We start from the raw sequence: 23,324 nt of genomic DNA, 5'->3' as shown, positions 1-23,324 counted from the left end.
CCTTAAAGGGCAAGAGCTCTACCAGTGTAATTAAACAACCTCGGTCAACAAGGGAAGTGAGATAGTATAAAACTAAAAGAAAGGGTTTATACAAAGGCAAAGAACAGTAGAGATCCCACGGATTGGGAGAGAGATAAAGAACAGCAAAGTGAAACGAAGAAAGTGGTAAGAACCGCAAAAAGGGAATATGAGAAAAAGCTTGTGAGGGGTATCAAGGACAGCACTAAAGGTTTTTACAAATATATTAAGAGAAAGAGGATGGCTAAGAGTAATGTGGGCCCCTTAAAGACAGACTCAGGTGATATTGTAATTGGAAATCAGGAAATGGCAGACTTACTAAATACTTTGTATCAGTCGTCACATCAGAGGATGAGGATAAAATACCAGAGATACAAGGAAAACTAAAAATAAATCAAGGGGAGGAACTTACTAGATTTAATATAAATAAAACATTGGTGATGGTGAAACTAATGTTATTAAAGATTGACAAATCTCCAGGTCCTGATGGTTTCCACCCCAGGGTATTAAAAGAAAGAGGTGAGGAAATTGTAGATGCTCCAGTCACGGTCTTCCAAAACTCTCGATTCAGGAATTGTCCCCTTGGATTGGAAACTTGCCAATGTCACTCCATTATTTAAGAAGGGTAAAAGAGATAAACTAGGAAATTATAGGCCTATTGGTCTAACGTCAATTGTGGAGAAGTTAGTGGAATCTGTTATTAGGGACAGAGTGATTGGAAAATTATGAGCTGATGAGAGAGCCAGCATGGATTTGTAAAGGGTAAGTCATGCCTAATGAAATTAGTTTAATTTTTTGAAGAAGTAACTAATGTGGTAGGTAAGGGAATGTCTATGGATGTTATTTTTATGGACTTCCAGAAGGCATTCGATATGGTTCCACTTCAGAGATAGAGAGTAGGGATAATGGGTATGTACTCAAATTGGCAGGATGTGACTAGTGGTCCCTCGGGGATCTGTACTGGGGCCTCAGCTTTTCACTGTATTTATAAATGACTCAGACAAAGGCAATAGAGAGCCGTATATCTAAGTTTGCTGACGACACTAAGTTAGGTGGCACAGTAAATAGTGGAGAGCAGAAAGTTGCAAAGAGACATTGATAGATTAAGTGAGTGGGCAAAACTGTGGCAGATGGAGTTCAATGCAAGAAAGTGTAAGGTCATCCACTTTGGACCTAAGAAAAAGATAGATCAGAGCATTTTCTAAATGGTGAGAAGCTTGGAATTGTGGATGGGCTGAGAGATTTAGGGATCCAAGTACAGAAATCACAAAAAGCTAGTGGAGAGGTACAAAAAATAATTTAAAAGGCTAATGGAATGTTGGCCTTTATCTCAAGAGAGCTGGAATACAAAGGGGTGGAAGTTAAGTTACAGCTGTACAGAGCTCTGGTTAGACCCCATCTGGAGACTGGGTTCAGTTCAAGGCATCGCACCTCAGGAAGGATATATTGGCCTTGGAGGGGGATGCAGCGCAGATTCACCAGAATGATACTGGGGCTAAAAAGGTTAAATTAAGAGGACAGGTTGCACAGACCAGGCTTGTATTCTCTTGAAATAGAAGATTAAGGGATGATCAAATTGAGATTTTTTTAAGATGATTAAAGCATTTGAAAGGATGGATAGAGAGAAACTATTTCCTCTGGTGGGGGAGTCCAGAACAAGGGGGCATTAACCTTAAAATTAGAGCTAGGCCATTCAGGGGTGATGTCAGGAAGCACTTCTTCACACAAAGGGGAGTGGAAATCTGGAACTCTCTCCCCCAAAAAGCTGTTGAGGCTGGGGGTCAATTGAAAATATCAAAACTGAGATTGATAGATTTTTGTTAGGCATGGATATTAAGGGTTATGGAACCAAGGTGGGTAGATAGAGTTAAGATACAGCACAGCCATGATCTAATTGAATGGGGGAACAGGCTTGAGGGGCTGAATTGCCTACTCCTGTTCCTATGTTCCTAATAGACACTGCAAACCTATTAGAAAATCTACTAAATATGCACATCTTTCCCATAATTCCAACAGTGACAGCTGTGAACAGTGGCCTGCTCATGGCTAGTGACTATTGCTGACTTTAAGACAACAGTCATTCGGAAGCTGCCATGTCCTTCTTTACTGCAATGTTAACATTTCCCCTCAGGGAAATCTTGAAAAACTTAAAGGCAAACCATAGTGCACCATAGTGGCAGTAGGAGACACTGGTCCCTCCAGAGCAGGAGGGTCCCAACTAGGCCAATATGCTACCTGAAAGTCTTAGCCATCTTAGCCCACAAAGCTTAGACAACTCAGGTCTATTTCCACTTTTATTTCTCACTCGCTCGTTTGTCCTGTTTGAATTTTGTAGGCCTGGAACTTTGAAAAGAGCTACTCTTAATGCTGTTGTTTAGTGGATAAATCTTATATGAGAACAGATATATTAGCAGCTTGGGGTATGCACAAATTAACGGGAGCAAGGATTTAATCGTTAGATACTGACAGCGAGGTTCTATGGCATGCATTTAAGCAGCTTCAACACTCATGCTCCACAAGAATAAAAGAATACAAGAGCTTCAGAAAATAAGACAGGCTGTCAAGCCTTTGCCCATTTGAATTTTTTGTTGCCTGTTTAAATAAAAATAAAAATTATGCAGTGTCCTTTAATGTATCGGGTTAAATGACTTATACATAGCTGGAGATGAACTGAATGGAATGCAAATCATTAAGAAACCCTGCCATTTAAAAAAGTCACTCACCTGAGGCCAATCCCCATTTGGCAGCTGTTTATCCATTAGTAACTTAATCCCACGCTCTATTGCCCTTGTGCCAGGGTACCTGCACAGAATTGGAGAGGAAGAGGGGAGAGAAACAGAAAGGAGGGTAAAAAAAAAGGGGGAAAACAAAGTTAAAATGTGGTTCTCACTCAGCTGAGCCAGAAAGATGCAGCATGCACTCAATGGGAGCTGCACTGTAGTAATCCAAAAGCAGTCTGCACAGCAACTCTTACTCCTCAGAGTTTTGGCAATGTACTGTGGCGGTCACCATATCACTTGCATGTGCTGTAAAGTAGTACTTGGTGCACTGACTAATTACGATAAATTACTGAAGCCAAAGAGTATACTGAGACAAATAATGAATACAATGATCTCATTATATATTAAGATACTGCCTTTTAAAATGTGCATGTCAGCTGAAGTTAGGAAGAATGCTTTGAAATTTGGCTTCAAGCATTGATTAAACAGCCTCAATCCAAACTAAAGGCCACTGGGCAAAAATCATGTAGCCCTATTGCTCAGCAACCCTGCCATCCAGCTAATAGTTAAATTATCGCCATTGCAAAGCATCAATAGATACAGCGTGCTCAACGTACATCAAAATGATCACTGACATATGAATGGAGCTGTCCTAAATGTGTCTTATTTTCGATTGAAAGTTCAGACGGTAACTTCTGATTGAAAGATCAAAATGGGTGTTTGTTCCATAGTTCAAAGTAGTTCATTTCTATGATTAATGGGATATTGTTAAGGTTATTTGTCATTGTGATAAAAGGAAGCAAAGTGTATTTTAAATAAATGTAATGACGGACTCTTGTCTCACCTGGCCGCCATTAATCCTAATACTGCCCAACATGTATTGTGAACCTGGGACTTGGCACTCTGCACATATTTCCTTTGCTCGCAGGATTCAAAATCTTCTCCCCAGCCTCCATCCTCCATCTGCTTGGACAGCAGGAACTCGCAGGCTCGGGTCACCACTCTGCAGGCAGCACTTGATAAGAAACAAAACTCTAATTTAGAAATGGGATTCAAGGACAGAAGAGGGATCACACAGGATAGGATTTCTAACAGTACAAATTAACGTTAAAATCCGAGACATCAAAGAATCACAAGACAGTTATCAATAAAGCTACTTTTGCCAGAAATATCCAGGTAAGGGGGCTACAACATAATCTCAATTGCTGCTTGTCACAATTATGTCCCTTCAACACCATCGGTGTAATCAGGAGCCAGACAGGAACTGCTCCATAGTTTCATTTACTGATATGGGACATAATACTGCAATCTCTCTTCATTGGTGTACCTTTTCTAATAAAACTCCGGGTTACCCCAGTATCATCAAACAAAAAAAACCTAACAAAAGTGCACCCCACTTTGGGGCACAATTAATAGAACCCCAAATCATAAAAAAACAAAGGAAACTTAGCGAATTAAATAATAATGTTGCCACCCATGTCCACAATGCCCTCCGGTACCCACCGGCCAAAGAAAGCCTTGAGCGTACCGGCAGAAACCACGTGCTCCTTCTCCAAGACCACCCAGGCACAGACAGGGCCACAGAAGACAGGCAGGCAGCCAGAGACCCCCACCCCACCTCATGGGCCGCGTCCAACCTGGACCTGTGGATGGTCACCATGGCCAGGCCCGGGAGTAGATCCAAAAGGAGGCTCTCCGACTTGTCTGCTCCCCTCTGGACCTGGCGGCCAACGATCAGGAGCATGGGACTGAAATGGAGCTTGAAATTGAGGAGTAGCCCTTTCAAATAATGGAACAATGGGTTTCACTTTATGTTGTTTATATTTTCCTCAGATAAACTCCCCAAAGCTGTGTTTGTGCAGGTAACAGGGATCTTTCCACAATTATTTTCAGATCTGGGTTTTCTATTACTGCTTACTATTCAGGGTTTCAGGAACACAACGGCCCATTCTCCATCCTAAATATACTTCAATATGATTTTTGTGCTGCATTGCAAATTAATCTAAAAAGAAATGGTAGCGCTGGAACCTTGAGAGAGAATGAGTGATGAGATGGTGCTGGTACTCGGGCACTGCAAACAATATAAAATGGGGCCATAGTGTACCCACTAAGAATTTACTGTGCATTTCCCAGTGTATTCTCTCCACTCAAGAACAGCTCTGTTCTTGTAATACACACAGGAGTCTAATGTCAATCTAGTTGTATCGCAGCTCATGTGCCATAAATTCAATGTACCTGCAGGATTTATCATTTGGAGACTACAGTTTAGATACACTTTTAAAAGGGGGAAGGAGACATTACAAGGTTGTAGCTCAGTCTTCATTCTTGTGGTTTATGATTCTTTATGAAAACCAGGTATATCTTAAGCTTCAGAGGATTCTGTACACAGTACACTTAGGAACTGCCCTCACTCACCCTTTCTGATACGTGTACCCCATGCAGGCAAAAGCCTCCAGGCCAAACCAGGTCCCATAGGTGAAGCATACACCCCAGCTCCTGTGAAAAGAAAGGGAGAACTTGTATTTATGTAGCACCTTTAATGACCTCAGGACGTCCCAAAGCACGTTATAGCCAATGAAGTACTTTCTGAAGTGTAGTCACTGCTGTAATGTAGGGAAATGCAGCAGCCAATATGGACACATCAAGATCCCACAAACAACAATGAGAGGAATGATCAGATAACCTTTGTCAAAAAAAATGACATTGTTTGAAAGATAAATGTTGACCACAACATCAGGTGAACTCCTCTGCTCTTCTTTGAATAGTGCCATAGAATCTTTTACATCCACCTAATATGGCAGACAGGACCTCGGTCTGAAAGACTGCACCTCCAACAGTGCAGCACTCCCTCAACATTGCGCTGAAGTGTCGCCTAGATTATATGATCAAAAAAATGTAATGAAATTTAATTTGGAAGGAAGAGTGAGAGGCTATATAAACTAAATTGTTAATTGTATGAATTATATCAATTAGTGTTAATTGTATTCAGGTGGTGGATATCAATTGGGGACTCTCTTGTATCCTTTTTATAGGAGACCCTAGCTAGGGTGTGGTGTGTGTGTAAGGGGAATCTCTGTGAATAAAGGTTGGAAACAACTAAAGACCAGGCTCTAGTATTCTATCCTTCACCACATGGCTATTCAATTTTAACATAAATGATACGATTTTAAAGAAGTGTAGGAAGAGAGAGGCCTGTGGGTTCTCATACACAAATCTTTGAAGGTGGCAGGACAAGTTGAGAAAGCTCTTAGAAAAGCATATTGGAATCCTTGGCTTTATAAATAGAGGCATTGAGTACAAAAGCAAGGAAGTTAAGCTAAACCTTTATAAAACACTGGTTAGGCCTCAGTTGGAGCAGTGTCTCCAATTCTGGGCACCGTCCTTTAGGAAGAATGTCAAGGCCTTAGAGAGGGTGCAGAGGAGATTTACCAGAATGGTATCAGGGATGAGGGACTTCAGTTACGTGGAGAGACTGGAGAAGCTGGGATTGTTCTCAGAATAGAGAAAGTTAAGGGGAGATTTGATAGAGGTTTTCAAAATTATGAAGGGTTTTGATAGGGTAGATAGAGAGAAACTGTTTCCACTGACATAACCAGAGGACACAGATTTAAGATAATTGGCAGAAGAACCAGAGGTGAGATGAGGAGCAATTTTTTTTTTTACACAGCGAGTTGTTATGATCTGGAATTCACTGCCTGAAAGCAGATTCAATAGTAATTTCCAAAAGGGAATTGGATAAATTCTTGAAAAATAAAAATTTGCAGGATGATAGGGAAAGAGCAGGGGAGTGGGACTAATTGGATAGCTCTTTCAAAGAGCCGGCAAAGGCATGATGGGCCAAATGGCCGCCTTCTGTGCTGTAAGATTCTATGAAACCTGCTCACCAAGATTGAACATCTAGCTTCTCTCACAGTTCATAGGTTTCTAACACAGGACAACCAAATGGAATAACAAGACAAATGATAACATAAACAAACGTTTAGTAATAAAAGCAGATGGAGACAGCTTGGAATCAGGCAGCCAACCTCAATCCCTCAAGTGGCTATCACATCGGTCACAAGATTATTAGCAAAATCGAAAGCCCACTGAATTGGAAGTAACCGTGTGACATGGGTTGGATAGTAAGAGACAGACAGCAATGATAAACGGAACGTTCTCTGATTGGTGCTCCTCCAGGATTTTTACTGGGGTCTCAGTTTTTTACCTTATATATCAATGACTTGGATGAAGAAAGAGAGAGCTGTATATCCAAGTTTGCAGATGACACTAAATTAGGAGGCACAGTAAATTGTGTAGATGGGAGCAGGAAGTTACAGAGGGACATAGGTTAAGTGAGTGGGCAAAGCCATGGCAGATGGAGTTCAATGTGGGGAAGTGTGAGGTCATCCACTTTGGATCCAAGAAAGACAAACAGGAATATTTTCTTATGGGTGAAAAAGTAGGAACTGTGGAGGAGCAAAGGGAATTGGGTGTCCTTGTATACATCACTAAAAGCTACTGCATAGGTGATCAAAAAATCTAATGGAATGTTGGTCTTTATCTCAAGGTGGGGTGGATTATAAAGGGGAGGAAGTTATGCTTCAGCTGTACAGAGCCTTGGTCAGACCTCATCTGGGGAACTGTGTTCAGTTTTGGGCAGGGCACCGCACCTCAGGAAGGATATGTTGGCCGTGGAAGGGGTACAGTGCAGATTCACCAGAATGATACTGGGGTTTAAAGGGTTAAATTGAGGACTGGTAACATAAACTAGGCTTATATTTCCTTGAGTTTAGAAGGTTGAGGGGTGATCTAATCAAGGTGTTTAAATAGTTAAAAGGATTCGATAGGGTAGATAGAGAGAAACTATTTCCTCTGGTGAGGGAATACAGAACAAGGGGACATAATCTTAAAATTAAAGATGAGCCATTCAGTAATGAAATCAGGAAGCACATTTTCATACAAAGGGTAGTGGAAATCTGGAACTCTCTCCCCTAAAATGCAGTGGATGTTGGATCAATTGAAATTTTCAAGACCAAGATCGACAGAGTTTTGTTGGATATAAAGGGATATGGATCAACGCTGGGTAAATAGAGTTGAGGTACAGATCAGCCATGATCTGACTGAATGGCTGAACAGGCTCGAGGGGCTGAATGGCCTCCTCTTGTTTCTGTATTCCTATATCACTGTGGTTGAGTTTGATCATCATCATGAACTCCACTAGGGCAGGTTTTTGCTCTGGAAGAAACCTTTAATTAATTTTGCTGTTTTACTTGTGAGCTCTCAGACTGAAAATTTTAGAATTAAAACTGGTTTTGTCACCCCATTCCCGGTAGGAGGAGAAACCTTCATAGAAAAAGAGAGGCTTCATTTTATTGACAACTTCATGGTGTTTATGTCAAAGTTTACTCAATATTTACAACACACACAATTGACTTATCATTGAATATATTCAAGGCTGAGTTGGACAAATTTTTGATCTGGAGATGCCGGTGATGGACTGGGGTTGACAATTGTAAACAATTTTACAACACCAAGTTATAGTCCAGCAATTTTATTTTAAATTCACAAGCTTTCGGAGATTTTCTCCTTCCTCAGGCAAATGTTTCAAGATCATGCACAAGTTCGAGCAGGACTTCTTCACTGCACAAGACCTCCAACCAACACTATACACCAGATACATCGACGACATTTTCTTTCTATGGACCCACGGCAAGGAATCACTAAAGAGACTACACGATAACATCAACAAGTTCCATCCCACCATCAAGCTCACCATGGACTACTCCTCAGAATCAGTTTCTTTCTTGGACACACGAATCTCCATCAAAGACGGGCACCTCAGCACCTCACTCTACCGCAAGCCCACGGACAACCTCACGATGCTCCACTTTTCCAGCTTCCACCCTAACCACGTCAAAGAGGCCATCCCCTATGGACAGGCCCTGCGAATACACAGGGTCTGCTCAGACGAGGAGGAACGCGATGGACACCTACAGACGCTGAAAGACGCCCTAGTAAGAACGGGATATGACGCTCGACTCATCGATCGACAGTTCCGACGGGCCACAGCAAAAAATCGCATAGACCTCCTCAGGAGACTAACACGGGACGCAACCAACAGAGTACCCTTTGTCGTCCAGTACTTCCCCGGAGCGGAGAAACTACGCCATGTTCTCCGCAGCCTTCAACATGTCATCAATGAGGACAAACACCTCGCTATGGCCATCCCCACACCTCCACTACTCGCCTTTAAACAGCCACCCAACCTCAAACAGACCATCGTTCGCAGCAAACTACCTAGCTTTCAAGAGAACAGCGTCCACGACGCCACACAACCCTGCCACGGTAACCTCTGCAAGACATGCCAGATCATCGACACAGATACCACCATCACACGAGATGACACCACCCACCAGGTGCATGGTTCATACTCCTGTGACTCAGCCAACGTTGTCTACCTCATACGTTGCAGGAAAGGATGCCCCAGAGCATGGTACATTGGCGAGACCATGCAGACGCTGCGACAACGGATGAACGGACACCGCGCAACAATCGCCAAACAGGAGGGTTCCCTCCCAGTCGGGGAACACTTCAGCAGTCATGGACATTCATCCACCGACCTTCGGGTAAGCGTACTCCAAGGCGGCCTTCGAGACACACGACAACGCAAAATCGTCGAGCAGAAATTGATAGCCAAGTTCCGCACCCATGAGGACGGCCTCAACCGGGATCTTGGGTTCATGTCACGCTACACGTTACCCCACCAGCGAACAAATGTTATCTGTTTTTAATATAATGGGTCATTTGCTGGCTCTCTCTGCCTTCCGGATGTTTCTGCCTCTCTCTGTGTTTTTTTTTCTCTGTTTTTTTTCCCTGTTTGTTTTTTTGTTGAATGTGTATTCGGAAGTTCTGCAGGTAACACCTCTCTGTCTGAACACGGTGATTGCCTTGGCAACGGGCAGTTGCAGGGGCAGTCTGTAAACACCATGTATTATTGTTCAATATGTATAAATGCGTAGGCTTCAAGGAGATCTTGAAACATTTGCCTGAGGAAGGAGAAAATCTCCGAAAGCTTGTGAATTTAAAATAAAATTGCTGGACTATAACTTGGTGTTGTAAAATTGTTTAAAATTTTTGATCAGCAAGGGAGTCAAAGGATATGGGGAACAGGCGGGAAAGTGGAGTTGAGGCCAGAATCAGATCAGCCATGATCTCAATGAATAGCGGAACAGGCTCGAGGCGCCAAATGGCCTGCTCCTGCTCCTATCTCTTATGTTCTTACCCTTCCCAGGATCCGTCTGGGTTCTGTACCCTCCGGCAGTACTCAAGACCCTTTTGCAACGTTTCTCTGAGGGGACAAGATTAATCTGTTAGCGAATTGAGGACAGCTTCATGTACAGCTATTTAGAAATTCTGAAAAGTTCATATCAATAGTGGATCTTAAGTAGTGGCCCAAACTAAGTTAATCCAATGACTCGTTAACATCCAATATACTCACCGGATCTCTCTCACTCTGTGGTGTTGAAATTTCTCCTGGAAATGTTTTAGTGTTTGCATTACTGCAGATGTGCACTCAACATATGTGTAGTCAATCATTATATCACCTGCGGATGAGGAAATAAACACATTTAACAACGGAGGAAGTCTGCTGCTGCTCTCCACTCTCAGGCAGCAGTATCCACTTGATTAAGTTAAGGGGGATATCAGAGTTTATATAAAATATTAAAAATGATCTTTGTTAAGATAAACCCAGATGATTACTTGAAATTAAGCCAAAAAAGTAGGAGTAGAAAATATTAATGAAAAGTAAATTTCAAACTGACATCAGGAAAAACTTTTACTCAAGAATGATGAATATTTGAAATAAAACTAACAAAAATCTAACTGGCAAACATATTGAGGTTATTTCAAATATAACTGGATCTCAACGAAAAGGTAGACATATCATGAGCTTTGATATGCTAAATGGGAAAGAGTGTGAGCGAGAAAGAGCGCACAAAATAGAGAGAGGAAGAGCGCAAAAGAGAAACTGAAGAACATAAGAACATAAGAAATTGGAGCAGGAGTAGGCCAATCGGCCCCTCGAGCCTGCTCCGCCATTCAATAAGATCATGGCTGATCTGATCCCAACCACAAATCTAAAGAACACAAGAAGTCGGAGCAGGACCCGGCCACATAGCCCCTGGGCCCTCTCCGCCACCCACAGGGCATTGACCGATCCGAACTCAGCTTCATGTCCAATTTCCTGCCCGCTCCCCATAACCCCTAATTCCCTTTACTTCTAGGAAACTGTCTATTTCTGTTTTAAATTTATCTAATGATGTAGCTTCCACAGCTTCCTGGGGCAGCAAATTCCACAGACCTACCACCCTCTGAGTGAAGAAGTGTCTCCTCATCTCAGTTTTGAAAGAGCAGCCCCTTATTCTAAGATTATGCCCCCTAGTTCTAGTTTCACCCATCTTTGGGAACATCCTTACTGCATCCACCCGATCAAGACCCTTCACAATCTTATATGTTTCAATAAGATCGCCTCTCATTCTTCTGAACTCCAATGAGTAGAGTCCCAATCTACTCAACCTCTCCTCATATGTCCGCCCCCTCATCCCCGGGATTAACCGAGTGAACCTTCTTTGTACTGCCTCGAGAGCAAGTATGTCTTTTCTTAAGTATGGAGACCAAAACTGTATGCAGTATTCCAGGTGCGGTCTCACCAATACCTTATATAACTGCAGCAATACCTCCCTGTTTTTATATTCTATCCCCCTAGCAATAAAAGCCAACATTCCGTTGGCTTTCTTGATCACCTGCTGCACCTGCATACCAACTTTTTGATTTTCTTGCACTAGGACCCCCAGATCCCTTTGTACTGCAGTACTTTCCAGTCTCTCGCCATTAAGAAAATAACTTGCTCTCTGATTTTTCCTGCCAAAGTGCATAACCTCACATTTTCCAATATTATATTGCATCTGCCAGAACTTAAACAATGTCTTATATATACTGGATGTACTAAAGTACTTCAATGAATTATCTGAGAAGTATTGTCCAAACTGAGATTGATAGATTTTTGTTAGGCAAGGGTATTAAGGGTTACAGAACCAAGGCGGGTAAATGGAGTTAAGATACAGATCAGCCATGATCTAATTGAATGGCGGAACAGCCTCAAGAGGCTGCATGGCCTACTCCTGTTCCTATGTCATTGATGTGATGTTGGCAAGCATGGAGCAGAGAGTCGGCAACACAGCAGTAAGAGAGTGGCCCCCGGAGTCAGTGTAACAGAGCACGGAGCAGAGAGAAACAACACAGCATTGTGAGAGAGGATCCTGGAGTCAGTATAACAGAGCACGGAGCAGAGAGAAACAACACAGCATTGTGAGAGAGGATCCTGGAGTCAGTATAACAGAGCACGGAGCAGAGAGAAACAACGTAGCATCGTGAGAGAGGCCCCCGGAGTCTGTAAAACAGGACACGGAGTCAGTATAACAGGTATGATGTACTTGCTACCTGTGAGAATAAGGAGAAAGGCTGCGGGAAGGATGGCCACAAGGCATCATGGAGCAGGAGCCAGTCCAAAGGCGGGAAGGAGCATAACAGAAAGGTTGTAATTGTAGGGGATTAGATAATTAGAGGGATAGTTGGCGTCCTCTGCAGTCACGATCGAGAATCCCGAAGGTTGTGTTGCCTACCTGGTGCCAGGGTAAGGAATATCTTGTAACACCTGGAAAGGGAGGGTGATGAACCAGTTGTCGTGGTCCATGTTGGGACCAACATGGGAAAGAATAGGGAGGAGGTGCTGCTGAGGGAGTATCAGGAACTTGGGGCTAAATTTAAAAATACCAAGGGAACACCGAGCTAACAGTGACCATAATATGATCAAATTCGATATTAGGTTTGAGAAGGAGCAGAGTGAGTCACAAACCAAGGTTTTAAATTTAAGTAAAGCTGACTTTGAAGGGATGAGGCAGAAACTGACCACAGTAAACTGTGGAACTGTTAACAGATAAAACTACAAATGAACAGTGGGAGGTGTTCGAAGAGTATTTGGTAGAGTACAAGACCTGTACATACAAAGGGCAAGAGCTCTACTTGTGTAATTAAACAACAGTGGTCAACAAGGGAAGTGAGAGGTAGTATAAAACTAAAAGGAAGGGCTTACTCAAATGCAAAGAACAGTAGAGATCCCGCTGTCTGGGAGAGATATAAAGAACAAAGGGATATTAAGAAAGTGGTAAGAGCCGCAAAAAGGAAATATGAGAAAAACTTGTGAAGGACATCAAGGACAACATAAAAGCTTTTAATATATATATTAAGAGAAAGAGGATGGCTAGAGTAATGTGGGCCCCTTAAAGACAGATGCAGGTGATACTGTAATTGGAAATAAGGAAATGGCGGACGTGTTAAATACTTACTTTGTATTGGTCTTCACATTAGAGGACGAAGATAAAATACCAGAGATACAAAGAAAACAAAATAAATCAAGGGGAGGAACTTGCTAGATTTAATACAAGTTTAAAAAATGCTAATGGAGAAAATGAGACTAAAGATAATCATATCTCCAGGACCTGATATTTCCACCCAAGGTATTAAAAGAAGTAGATGAGAAAACAGCAGATGCTTTAGTCATGATCTTCCAATACTCTCCTGATTCAGGAATTGTCCTCTTCTATTGGAAAATTGCCAATAAGGGTGGGAGAGATAAACCAGGAAATTATAGGCCTATTAGTTTAACGTCAGTTGTGGGGAAGTTACTAGAATCTGTTATTAGGGACAGAGTGACTGAGTACTTGGGCAAATATAAACTGATCAGAGAAAGCCAGCATGCATTTGTAAAGGGTAAGTCACGTCTAACTAACCTAGTCGATTTTTTTGAGCTCACTAACGTGATAGATAAGGAAGCCTCTATGGATGTTATTTATATGGACTTCCAAAAGGCATTCGATAAGTTTCCACACAAGAGACTATTAGCAAAAATGAAAGCGCATGGAATTGGAGGCAACCTTTTAGCATGGGTAGGAAATTGGTTAGAAGGTAGGAGACAAAGCGTAGGGATAATGTACTCTAATTGGCAGGATGTGACTAGTGGTGTAGCCAAGGGATCTGTACTGGGGCCTCAGCTTTTCACTATGGCGATCCAGCAGGCCAATTATCAACAATAGAGAGAGCGCAGAGTTTATACAACCAACCTACCAAAGGAGCCTAGGACACTGGGTACCACAATGACACTTTTTGAAATTAAAGCAATAAAAGTAGAGGTGTACACAAATCACTTAAGCAGAGAGAGTTACATGCTCAATTCCCGAGGCTATGCAAGAGAGTCACCTGAACAGAGTTGCGCAGTGAAGTTCCAAGGAGAGATGCAAATACACTGGCAACTGTGCTACTGAATATGTAGAGGCAGGAGGGAAAGGATGGAAGGCATGATAACACAAGTCTTATCAATAATTACATACAAGGAGGAGTCCTCTGGTGTCCGGCAGCTACATATCTTTCCTAAACATCCTCTGCAGAATACTGATTAACTAATTAAAGCTGTGACCTCACTAACATACCTAGTATATTCTGGCAAACAATGTAGGGTTACCGACTTAATCCACTGCGTACGTGGTCTGGACACCTGATAGCAGTGCGCTCACTTGCTGCATGACTGGATGGCTTATAATTGGATCAACTAGAACTTTTCTTCATACCCTAAGTGTGGTACAAGCCTTTCTTTCTTAGAGATATTGATCGTATATAGCAACACCTGACCTTTGAATTGCAGTCCTAAACAATTTAATCCACACAGGGGCTTAAGGCCTCAGACGTGAATTCTGCTGCAAAGCCGGAGAGATCAAAAAGGCATAAAGAGAATCAAATAGGGATTGTAACTGTTCCTCAAACTGCAGTATTTCTGAGAAAATGTTAAATTCTACTTTACACAGACTCACTGAGTTCAGAGGACACTCTAGAGATCACTGCTTGCACTTACAACGCAAGCTGTATGGAGAATTGGCTTGCTCGAGAATGAAGATTATTGACTTATCTAAAAAAAACTTTTTTTTTAAAATTGAAGAAACTTACCAAAAACTTCTGATGGGTTGAGAAGCTCTAGCAAACGCCCCCCACGTTTTGTCTCGTACGTGGCAAATCCACCATCAGGGTTTCTCATATTGAGCAGCTGCAACGGGAAGAGAGGGATTAGATAAGGTGCAGTTTGTCCCCCAACTTCCCTGGCATAAAACAAAATCTGAAAATATATGTGACTTTTTGGCTGCGTATTAAGGAAAGGAAATAAAATCTTAAAAGAAGAATGCTGTGAAATAAGCCCAGTTAAACTCATTAACAGGGAGCACCATCCACAGGCCATGCATTTTATTTTGTTCTCAGGATGTGGGCAATGCTACACTTATTGCCCCTCCTTATTTGCCGAGGTGATGGTGGGTCTTTCTTCTTCAACTGCTGCAGTCCTTATGACAATGGTGCTTCCATGATGGTTGCAATATTTGTTTTTACAACTGAGTGGCTTGCTAGGTGACTTCAGAGGGTATTAAGAGTCAACCACGTAGCGTGGGTGTGGAGTAGGTTGTGACTGGTTCCTTTCCCTGAAAACCAGTTGGGTTTATATACATCTGACAGTCTTTATGGCCATTTTTGTTCTGGCACCAATTTATTGAATTCATTTCATGACTTGCCATGGTGAGATTTGAACTCCCAACTCCTGGTTTGTTAGTCTAGTACCACAACTACTACACTGCTGTGCCCATTACACCCATAATGGTCTACGCTTACTGTTCATCGTTATTCTGGCAATGCTTCTGCCTTGAGTGCAGTAATGGTCCTGGGTGGTTGGTCCCTACTGGCTCTACGGCTGACAATCCCTGCTCAACTCCCATTAGTCCCATGCTCCATGTGCAATATTCTCTTCTTGCTCAGTGTGTGTGTGTGTGAGTGAGTGAGTGAGTGAGTGAGTGAGTGAGTGAGTGAGAGAGAGAGAGAGAGAGTGTGTGTGGTGAGTGAGTGATCCTTCCATCATTCACTGTGTGGCGTGCCTTTCCCACTTGACATCTCCTGCTTACCACATTGACAGCATCAAACAGTCGCTCCTCAGAGATGTGCTCGGTTATAAAGGGACACTTCTCCTGCAGCAGCATTATGGATTTCAAGCCTTCTGCCGTACAATCTGCCACAATCCAGCCACAGTCACGGGTACTAAATGAGAAACCGCCCTGCAACACACAGCACCAGTAAAGTTATAATGAGCACTTAGTCTGTGTTGGATGGGGGTGGGGTGGTGGAGGGAAGCAATCTGATGGCTAAAGATGAACTACTGCAGTAAGAAACCCGTTTGAGTGGTCACTGGAATAACATATTATTTTAAACACTTTCATTAGATCACCCTTCAACCTTGTAAACTTAAGGAAATACAAGCCAAATTTATGCAACCTGTCTTCAGAATTTATCCCTTTAAGCCCCCTGGTAAATCTGCGCTGCACCCTCTCCAAGACCAATATATCCTTCCTGAGGTGTGGGGTCCAGAACTGAACTCAGTACTCTCGGTTAGCCTTTTTGATTGCTTTTTGTACCTATGCACTAGCTTTCAGTGATGTGTACATGGACACCCGAATCCCATTGCTCCTCCACAGCACCATTAAGAAAATATTCTGATTTGTCTTTCTTGGGTCCTTGTGGATGAACTCACACTTCCCACATTGAACTCCATCTGCCACAGTTTTGCCCACTCACTTAATCTGCATGTCCCTTCGTAAGTTCCTGCTCCCATCTACACAACTTACTGTGCTTCCTAATGTTGTGTTATCTGCAAACCTTCACCTGTCATTGATATATATGGTGAAAAGTGGAGGCCTCAGTACAGATCTTTGGATTACATCACTTGCCACATCCTACCAATCAGAGAACAAACCCTTTATCCCTGCTCTCTGTCTCCTACCTCCCAACCAATTACCCACAAGGTTACTTCCAATTCCGTGCGCTTTTATTTTTGCTAATAATCTCTTGTAAAATGCCTCCTGGAAGTCTATATAGACAACATCCACAGACACTCCCCTATCCACAGTGTTAGTGATCGTCTCAAAACATTGAACTAAATTAGTCAGACCCTTCACAAATCCATGCTTTGATCAGCTGATATTTGTTCATGTGCTTAGTCACTCCGTCCCTAATGATAGATTCCAGTAACCCTCACAATTGGTCATCCAACCCATCAGCAAATGGGGTCAATTATCATATCTGTATGATTTCAGTCAGCCTACTAGAACTCCGGTCACTTTTCAAGTTGTTTTATAGGTGCCCTTACCTTGGATCATTTTCAGGCGAGCCTGGCTCATTCCCTGAGGTAGTACTGACTACGCGGAAATGCACAAGATCATCCCCAAAGGTTTGGGTGGAGGGGCAAAGAGGTTGCTGCTTTCATGTATGGAGTTAAAGCTTACATTTCCTTTGTGAGAACATTACTAAGTAAAATTAGTTACATTTTATTCATTCACAGTACTGCTTTAATTTTGGCAGCCAATATCCAATAAATGATCCACAAAGCCAAGGTAACTCTGTTTTTATTTGCAAGCATTTCTAACTCACTGGTTTGTTCAGTTTGATTTTTGCACATCTAGAGCTTTGGAAAGGACTGTTCTTAGTACTGTTGTGGATAACTATAATCACAAGAAGATCTGCTAATATCTACAGATCCTGAATAAAATTAGCTTGGGCACTCCTGTTTTAATTAACAAACTTGAAAAAAAAAGTAACTCTGTTCTTCACTGAAATGTCATAGAGGCCCATTCAGTAGTTCTGCTTAAACCTTATGAAATGTCGCAACAGTGACTATATCAAGGCGGGCAGAAGGAAAGCCCCTACACAACATTTAATAGTTGCCGCAGCCCTGCAGAGGAACATAGTTGCTGCAAGAGTCCTGGCTTTGAGCTGCCCTGGATGTCAGGAGCTGGGTCACTCCATCTTCAGGTCAATCATCACTGGCATTTCTACAAGATTCAGTTAAAGGCCTCTGACATACAAATCTGACATAAATGCACTCCAAACTGCATCTCATGATGCCCTTGCATCACTGCTGCGACAGCCTTGGATGTTTCCAATGACAAGTGCCTTTTTAGCCTTGGAATCATCTATGGGCACTCCATTATTATGTCACCCAACGCCTTTCTTCCCTTTTGTTTTCACTCTGCCTATGCTCAGACTTTAATAGTACCCCTCAGGGGTATGGTAGCATAGTGGTTATGTTACTGGACTAGTAATCCAGAGGCCTGGACTAATAATCCGGAGTCATGAGTGCAAATCCCGCCACGGCAGCTGGGGAATTTAAATTCAATTAATTAAATAAAATCTGGAATTTTAAAAAACTAGTATCGGTAATGGTGACCATGAAACTACCAGATTGTCGTAAAAACCCATCTGGTTCACTAATGTCCTTTAGGGAAGGAAACCTGCTGTCCTTACCCGGTCTGGCCTATATGCGACTCCAGACCCACAGCAATGTGGTTGATTCTTAATTGCTCTCTGAAATGGCCTAGCAAGCCACTCAGTTGTAAAATCTCGCTTAAAAAAAAGTCATAAGAAGAATAAAACCGGACGGACCACCCGGCATCGGACCACTAGGCACCGGACCACTAGGCACCGGACACGACAAAGGCAAACCAAGCCCAGTCGACCCTGCAAAGTCCTCCTCACTAACATCTGGGGACTTGTGCCAAAATTGGGAGAGCTGTCCCACAGACTAGTCAAGCAACAGCCTAATATAGCCATACTCACAGAATCATACCTTTCAGCCAACGTCCAAGACTCTTCCATCACCATCTCTGGGTATGTCCTGTCCCACCGGCAGGGCAGACCCACCAGAGGTGACGGGACAGTGATATACAGTCAGGAGGGAGTGGCCCTGGGAGTCCTCAACATTGATTCCAGACCCCATGAAATCTCATGGCATCAGGTCAAACATGGGCAAGGAAACCTCCTGCTGATTACCACCTACCGCACCCCCCTCAGCTGATGAATCAGTCCTCCTCCATGTTGAACACCACTTGGAGGAAGCACTGAGGGTAGCAAGGGCACAGAATGTACACTGGGTGGGGGACTTCAATGTCCATCACCAAGAGTGGCTCAGCAGCACCACTACTGATCGAGCTGGCCGAGTCCTGAAGGACATAGCTGCCAGACTGGGCCTGCGGCAGGTGGTGAGCGAACCAACACGAGGGAAAAACCTACTTGACCTAGTCCTCACCAATCTACTTGTCGCAGATGCATCTGTCCATGACAGTATTGGTAGGAGTGACCACCGCACAGTCCTTGTGGAGATGAAGTCCTGTCTTTGCACTGAGGACACCATCCAACGTGTTGTGTGGCACTACCACCGTGCTAAATGGGATAGATTCAGAACAGATCTAGCAGCTCAAAACTGGGCATCCATGAGGCGCTGTGGGCCATCAGCAGCAGGATTTTATTCCAGAACAATCTGTAACCTCATGGCCCAGCATATTCCTCACTCTACCATTACCAACAAGCCAGGGAATCAACCCTGGTTCATGAGGAGTGTAGAAGAGCATGCCAGGAGCAGCACCAGGCATACCTAAAAATGAGGTGCCAACCTGGTGAAGCTACAATTCAGGACTACATGCATACTAAACAGTGGAAGCAACATGCTATAGACAGAGCTAAGCGATTCCACAACCAACGGATCAGATCAAAGCTCTGCAGTCCTGCCACATCCAGTCGTGAATGGTGGTGGACAATTAAACAGCTAACGGGAGGAGGAGGCTCTGTAAACATCCCCATCCTCAATGATGGTGGAGTCCAGGACGTGAGTGCAAAAGACAAGGCTGAAGCGTTTGCAACCATCTTCAGCCAGAAGTGCCAAGTGGATGGTCCATCTCGGCCTCCGACCGATATCCCCACCATCATAGAAGTCAGTCTTCAGCCAATTCGATTCACTCCACGTGATATCAAGAAACAGCTGAGTGCACTGGATACAGCAAAGGTTATGGGCCCCGACAACATCCCGGCTGTAGTGCTGAAGACTTGTGCTCCAGAACTAGCTGCGCCTCTAGCCAAGCTGTTCCAGTACAGCTACAACACTGGCATCTACCCGACAATGTGGAAAATTGCCCAGGTATGTCCTGTCCACAAAAAGCAGGACAAATCCAATCCGGTCAATTACCGCCCCATCAGTATACTCTCAATCATCAGCAAAGTGATGGAAGTTGTCGTCGACAGTGCTATCAAGCAGCACTTACTCACCAATAACCTGCTCAGTTTGGATTCTGCCAGGACCACTGACCTCATTTCAGCCTTGGTCCAAACATGGACAAAAGAGCTGAATTCCAGAGGTAAGGCGAGAGTGACTGCCCCTGACATCAAGGCAGCGTTTGACAGAGTGTGGCACCAAGGAGCCCTAGTAAAATTGGGAATCGGGGGAAAACTCTCCAGTGGCTGGAGTCATACCTAGCACAAAGGAAGATGGTAGTGGTTGTTGGAAGCCAATCGTCTCAGCCCCAGGACATTGCTGCAGGAGTTCCTCAGGGTAGTGTCTTAGGCCCAACCATCTTCAGCTGCTTCATCAATGACCTTCCCTCCATCATAAGGTCAGAAATGGGGATGTTTGCTGATGATTGCACAGTGTTCAGTTCCATTCGCAACACCTCAGATAATGAAGCAGTCCGTATCCGCATGCAGCAAGATCTGGACAACATCCAGGCTTGGACTGATAAGTGGCAAGTAACATTCGCGCCAGTCAATGACCATCTCCAACAAGAGAGAGTCTAACCACCTCCCCTTGACATTCAACGGCATTACCATCGCTGAATCCCCCATCATCAATATCCTGGGGGTCACCACTAACCAGAAACTTAACTGGACCAGCCACATAAATACTGTGGCTACAAGAGCAGGTCAGAGGCTGGGTATTCTGCGGAGAGTGACTCACCTCCTGAATCCCCAAAGCCTTTCCACCATCTACAAGGCACAAGTCAGGAGTGTGATGGAATATCTCCAATTGCCTGGATGAGTGCAGCTCCAACACAAGAAGCTCGACACCATCCAGGACAAAGCAGCCCGCTTGATTGGCACCCCATCCACCACCCTAAACATTCACTCCCTTCACCACTGGCGCACAGTGGCTGCAATGTGTACCATCCACAGGATGCACTGCAGCAATTCGCCAAGGCTTCTTCGGTGAGAGGGGAGAGATACAAAAGGGTCCAGAGGGGCAATTTTTTCACTCAAAGGGTGGTGAGTGTCTGGAACGAGCTGCCAGAGGCAGTAGTAGAGGCGGGTACAATTTTGTCTTTTAAAAAGTATTTGGACAGTTACATGGGTAAGATGGGTATAGAGGGATATGGGCCAAGTGCAGGTAATTGGGACTAGCTTAGTGGTATAAACTGGGCGACATGGACATGTTGGGCCGAAGGGCCTGTTTCCATGTTGTAAACTCCTATGATTCTATGACAGCACCTCCCAAACCCGCGACCTCCACCACCTGGAAGGACAAGGGCAGCAGGCACATGGGAACAACACCACCTGCAAGTTCCCCTCCAAGTCACACACCATCCCGACTTGGAAATATATCAACGTTCCTTCATCGTCGCTGAGTCAAAATCCTGGAACTCCCTTCCTAACAGCACTGTGGGAGAACCTTCACCGCACAGACTGCAGCGGCTCAAGAAGGCGGCTCACCACCACCTTGTCAAGGGCAATTAGGGATGGGCAATAAATGCTGGCCTTGCCAGTGATGCCCAGATCCCATGAACGAATTAAATAAGCCTCAGTTGCCCATGCCCAGTCTCCTGCTATTATCGCCGCTCTCCCTTCCATATAACATCACCTCCATATAAGGCTATGGGCGTTTCCCAGCCCACAGTTCCCGCAGGTACAACAGCTCATTTTTACAAGGCCTCGGTACCTCCAGGTAATGATCATCTATTTTACCCCTGCCCACTTCGAGTCCCTCTACCCTCTCCTTCTGCCCCTGAAAATATTACCACCTAATTCCTTTATCAGTGCTTACTCAACTCCCTCGCCCCGCATCCACCATTCTCTAGAAAGACTACCGTGCATCCATCTTCAATGCCCTTGTCCCCATTAGATGCTGATGGTTACTCCACGCCCATCACCACCTTGGTACAACAGCCATTGGTTGTTCTTAAGCTTGTGGGTTGGATGAGTTCCTGTGCCTTTTGACTGGCCTGGCTGTTCCCCACCAGATCGGTCTTTACAATAACAAGCAATACTCTTCTCTCTCTCTCTGCATACAAATCCTCTTATTATTCCAGGATCATCCTGGAATGCAATACTGATCCCGAAGTTCTTATCGCAACCATTAGCTACCTTCTCCGACCTCCCTTCCTCATATCTGATTCTAGATGGAAGAAGCTTATGAGATTTTGATTACAAAATTAAGCCTCTATTCAGCCACCTATGTCTCACCTCCCTCAATTTTTGTAACCTCCCCCCCCCTCTACTTTGTACTCTGCAATTTCTTCCCCATTTCCTTCATGAAATTCAGTACGTGCTCTCTCAAACCCTTTCCAACTCAGTGCCTAACCATCCAACCCCACACTCATTGACATGGTCAACCTCTCCTTTTCTTCATGTATTGTTCCCACCCTTTTAAAATAATCAACCCCCTTCTTTAAAGGTCCACCTTCTAACTTCATAAACTATCACTCTATGCCTAATCTGTCCTTTTTAATCAAAAGCCCTCAAACGCAGCATTGCCACCCAACTACATGCTCACTTCTCCATCATTCCCTGTTTGTGTTCCCCTCAATCTAGTTTCTAGCCAGCAATGAGGTGCCCTGAACAAAGTCACTAATGACATATGGCCTTGCCAGCAACACCCACATCCCATGAACGAATAAAAACAAATTTAGCTTCTGTGACTTGCTGGCCCTCTTTGCCCTGCTTGGTCCCTCAGCTGCATTTGACACAGTTGACTGCTCCATTCTCTTCCATGGTCAAGCTCCATAATTCTGTTCTCACATGGGTTCACTGCAACCTGTGCCAATGCAGCCACTGCATCTTTGCAAACGATTTCTCTTCCCATCCCTACACAGTCATCTGTGATATACCCAAAGGCACTATCATTGGATCCCCTTCTATTAAACATTTACATGTTTACCCCTCAGCATCAATCACCCCAAGCACCTCCTCCACCATCATCGACTCCAGACCTATTATGGTCCACTTACCTGACTGATATCAAGACCTGGATGAGTTGTAATTTCCTATAGCTCGAAGTCAGCAAAACTGAAGACATCTCTTGGGTTTTTGCCAGCACCTTTAGTGAGGACTCCAACTTCTCTGGCTGCTCACTAAGTGAACTTTCAAAAATCTACTAGGAACTCACACCTTTGGTTTGTGCCCCTTCCCTTCCCCCAAATCCTTACTGTGTACTCAATTTCCACCTCTCTGCTGTATAAAGCACTTTGACAATTTCTTACACAAGATGTGCCATAAAAATTTTAAATTGTTTTTCACTGCCAGTTCTCTGACTTCTAAGAAATGAGACCCCTACACTTTTTAAAAATGGAGACAATGTGAAATCATTAACTACAGTGATATTCAATGTAACTGCAGGACAAACTTCAAACTGCAAGGCATTTTGGTAAA

At 43.8% G+C, this 23,324-nt stretch overlaps 1 protein-coding gene across 4 annotated transcripts in view; it reads right to left on the bottom strand.

Moving 5' to 3' along the window:
* lss (lanosterol synthase (2,3-oxidosqualene-lanosterol cyclase)) overlaps positions 1-23,324 on the bottom strand; it is an 85,400-nt gene that overhangs the window by 16,127 nt on the left and 45,949 nt on the right. For 3 of the 4 annotated variants that reach the window (XR_010963480.1, XM_067988145.1, XM_067988144.1), the window contains 7 exons: positions 15,770-15,919; positions 14,775-14,871; positions 10,216-10,321; positions 10,000-10,065; positions 5,154-5,234; positions 3,583-3,753; positions 2,742-2,820 (listed from right to left, as the gene is read on the bottom strand). Coding sequence is in view for 2 of the 4 variants with exons in the window: in XM_067988145.1 (XP_067844246.1) it covers positions 2,742-2,820; positions 3,583-3,753; positions 5,154-5,234; positions 10,000-10,065; positions 10,216-10,321; positions 14,775-14,871; positions 15,770-15,919 (750 nt within the window). In the remaining 2 variants the exon portion in view is untranslated. Of the gene's footprint in view, positions 1-2,737; positions 2,821-3,355; positions 3,487-3,582; positions 3,754-5,153; positions 5,235-9,999; positions 10,066-10,215; positions 10,322-14,774; positions 14,872-15,769; positions 15,920-23,324 lie in introns of those variants that run through there. The other variant, XR_010963481.1, reaches the window with a different exon arrangement.

Source organism: Heptranchias perlo, chromosome 7 (assembly GCF_035084215.1).
Source record: "Heptranchias perlo isolate sHepPer1 chromosome 7, sHepPer1.hap1, whole genome shotgun sequence".
Classification (NCBI taxonomy): Eukaryota; Metazoa; Chordata; class Chondrichthyes; order Hexanchiformes; family Hexanchidae; genus Heptranchias; species Heptranchias perlo.
The sequence above is the reverse complement of the archived record's forward strand: the minus strand, read 5'-3'. Positions and strand labels throughout refer to the sequence as shown.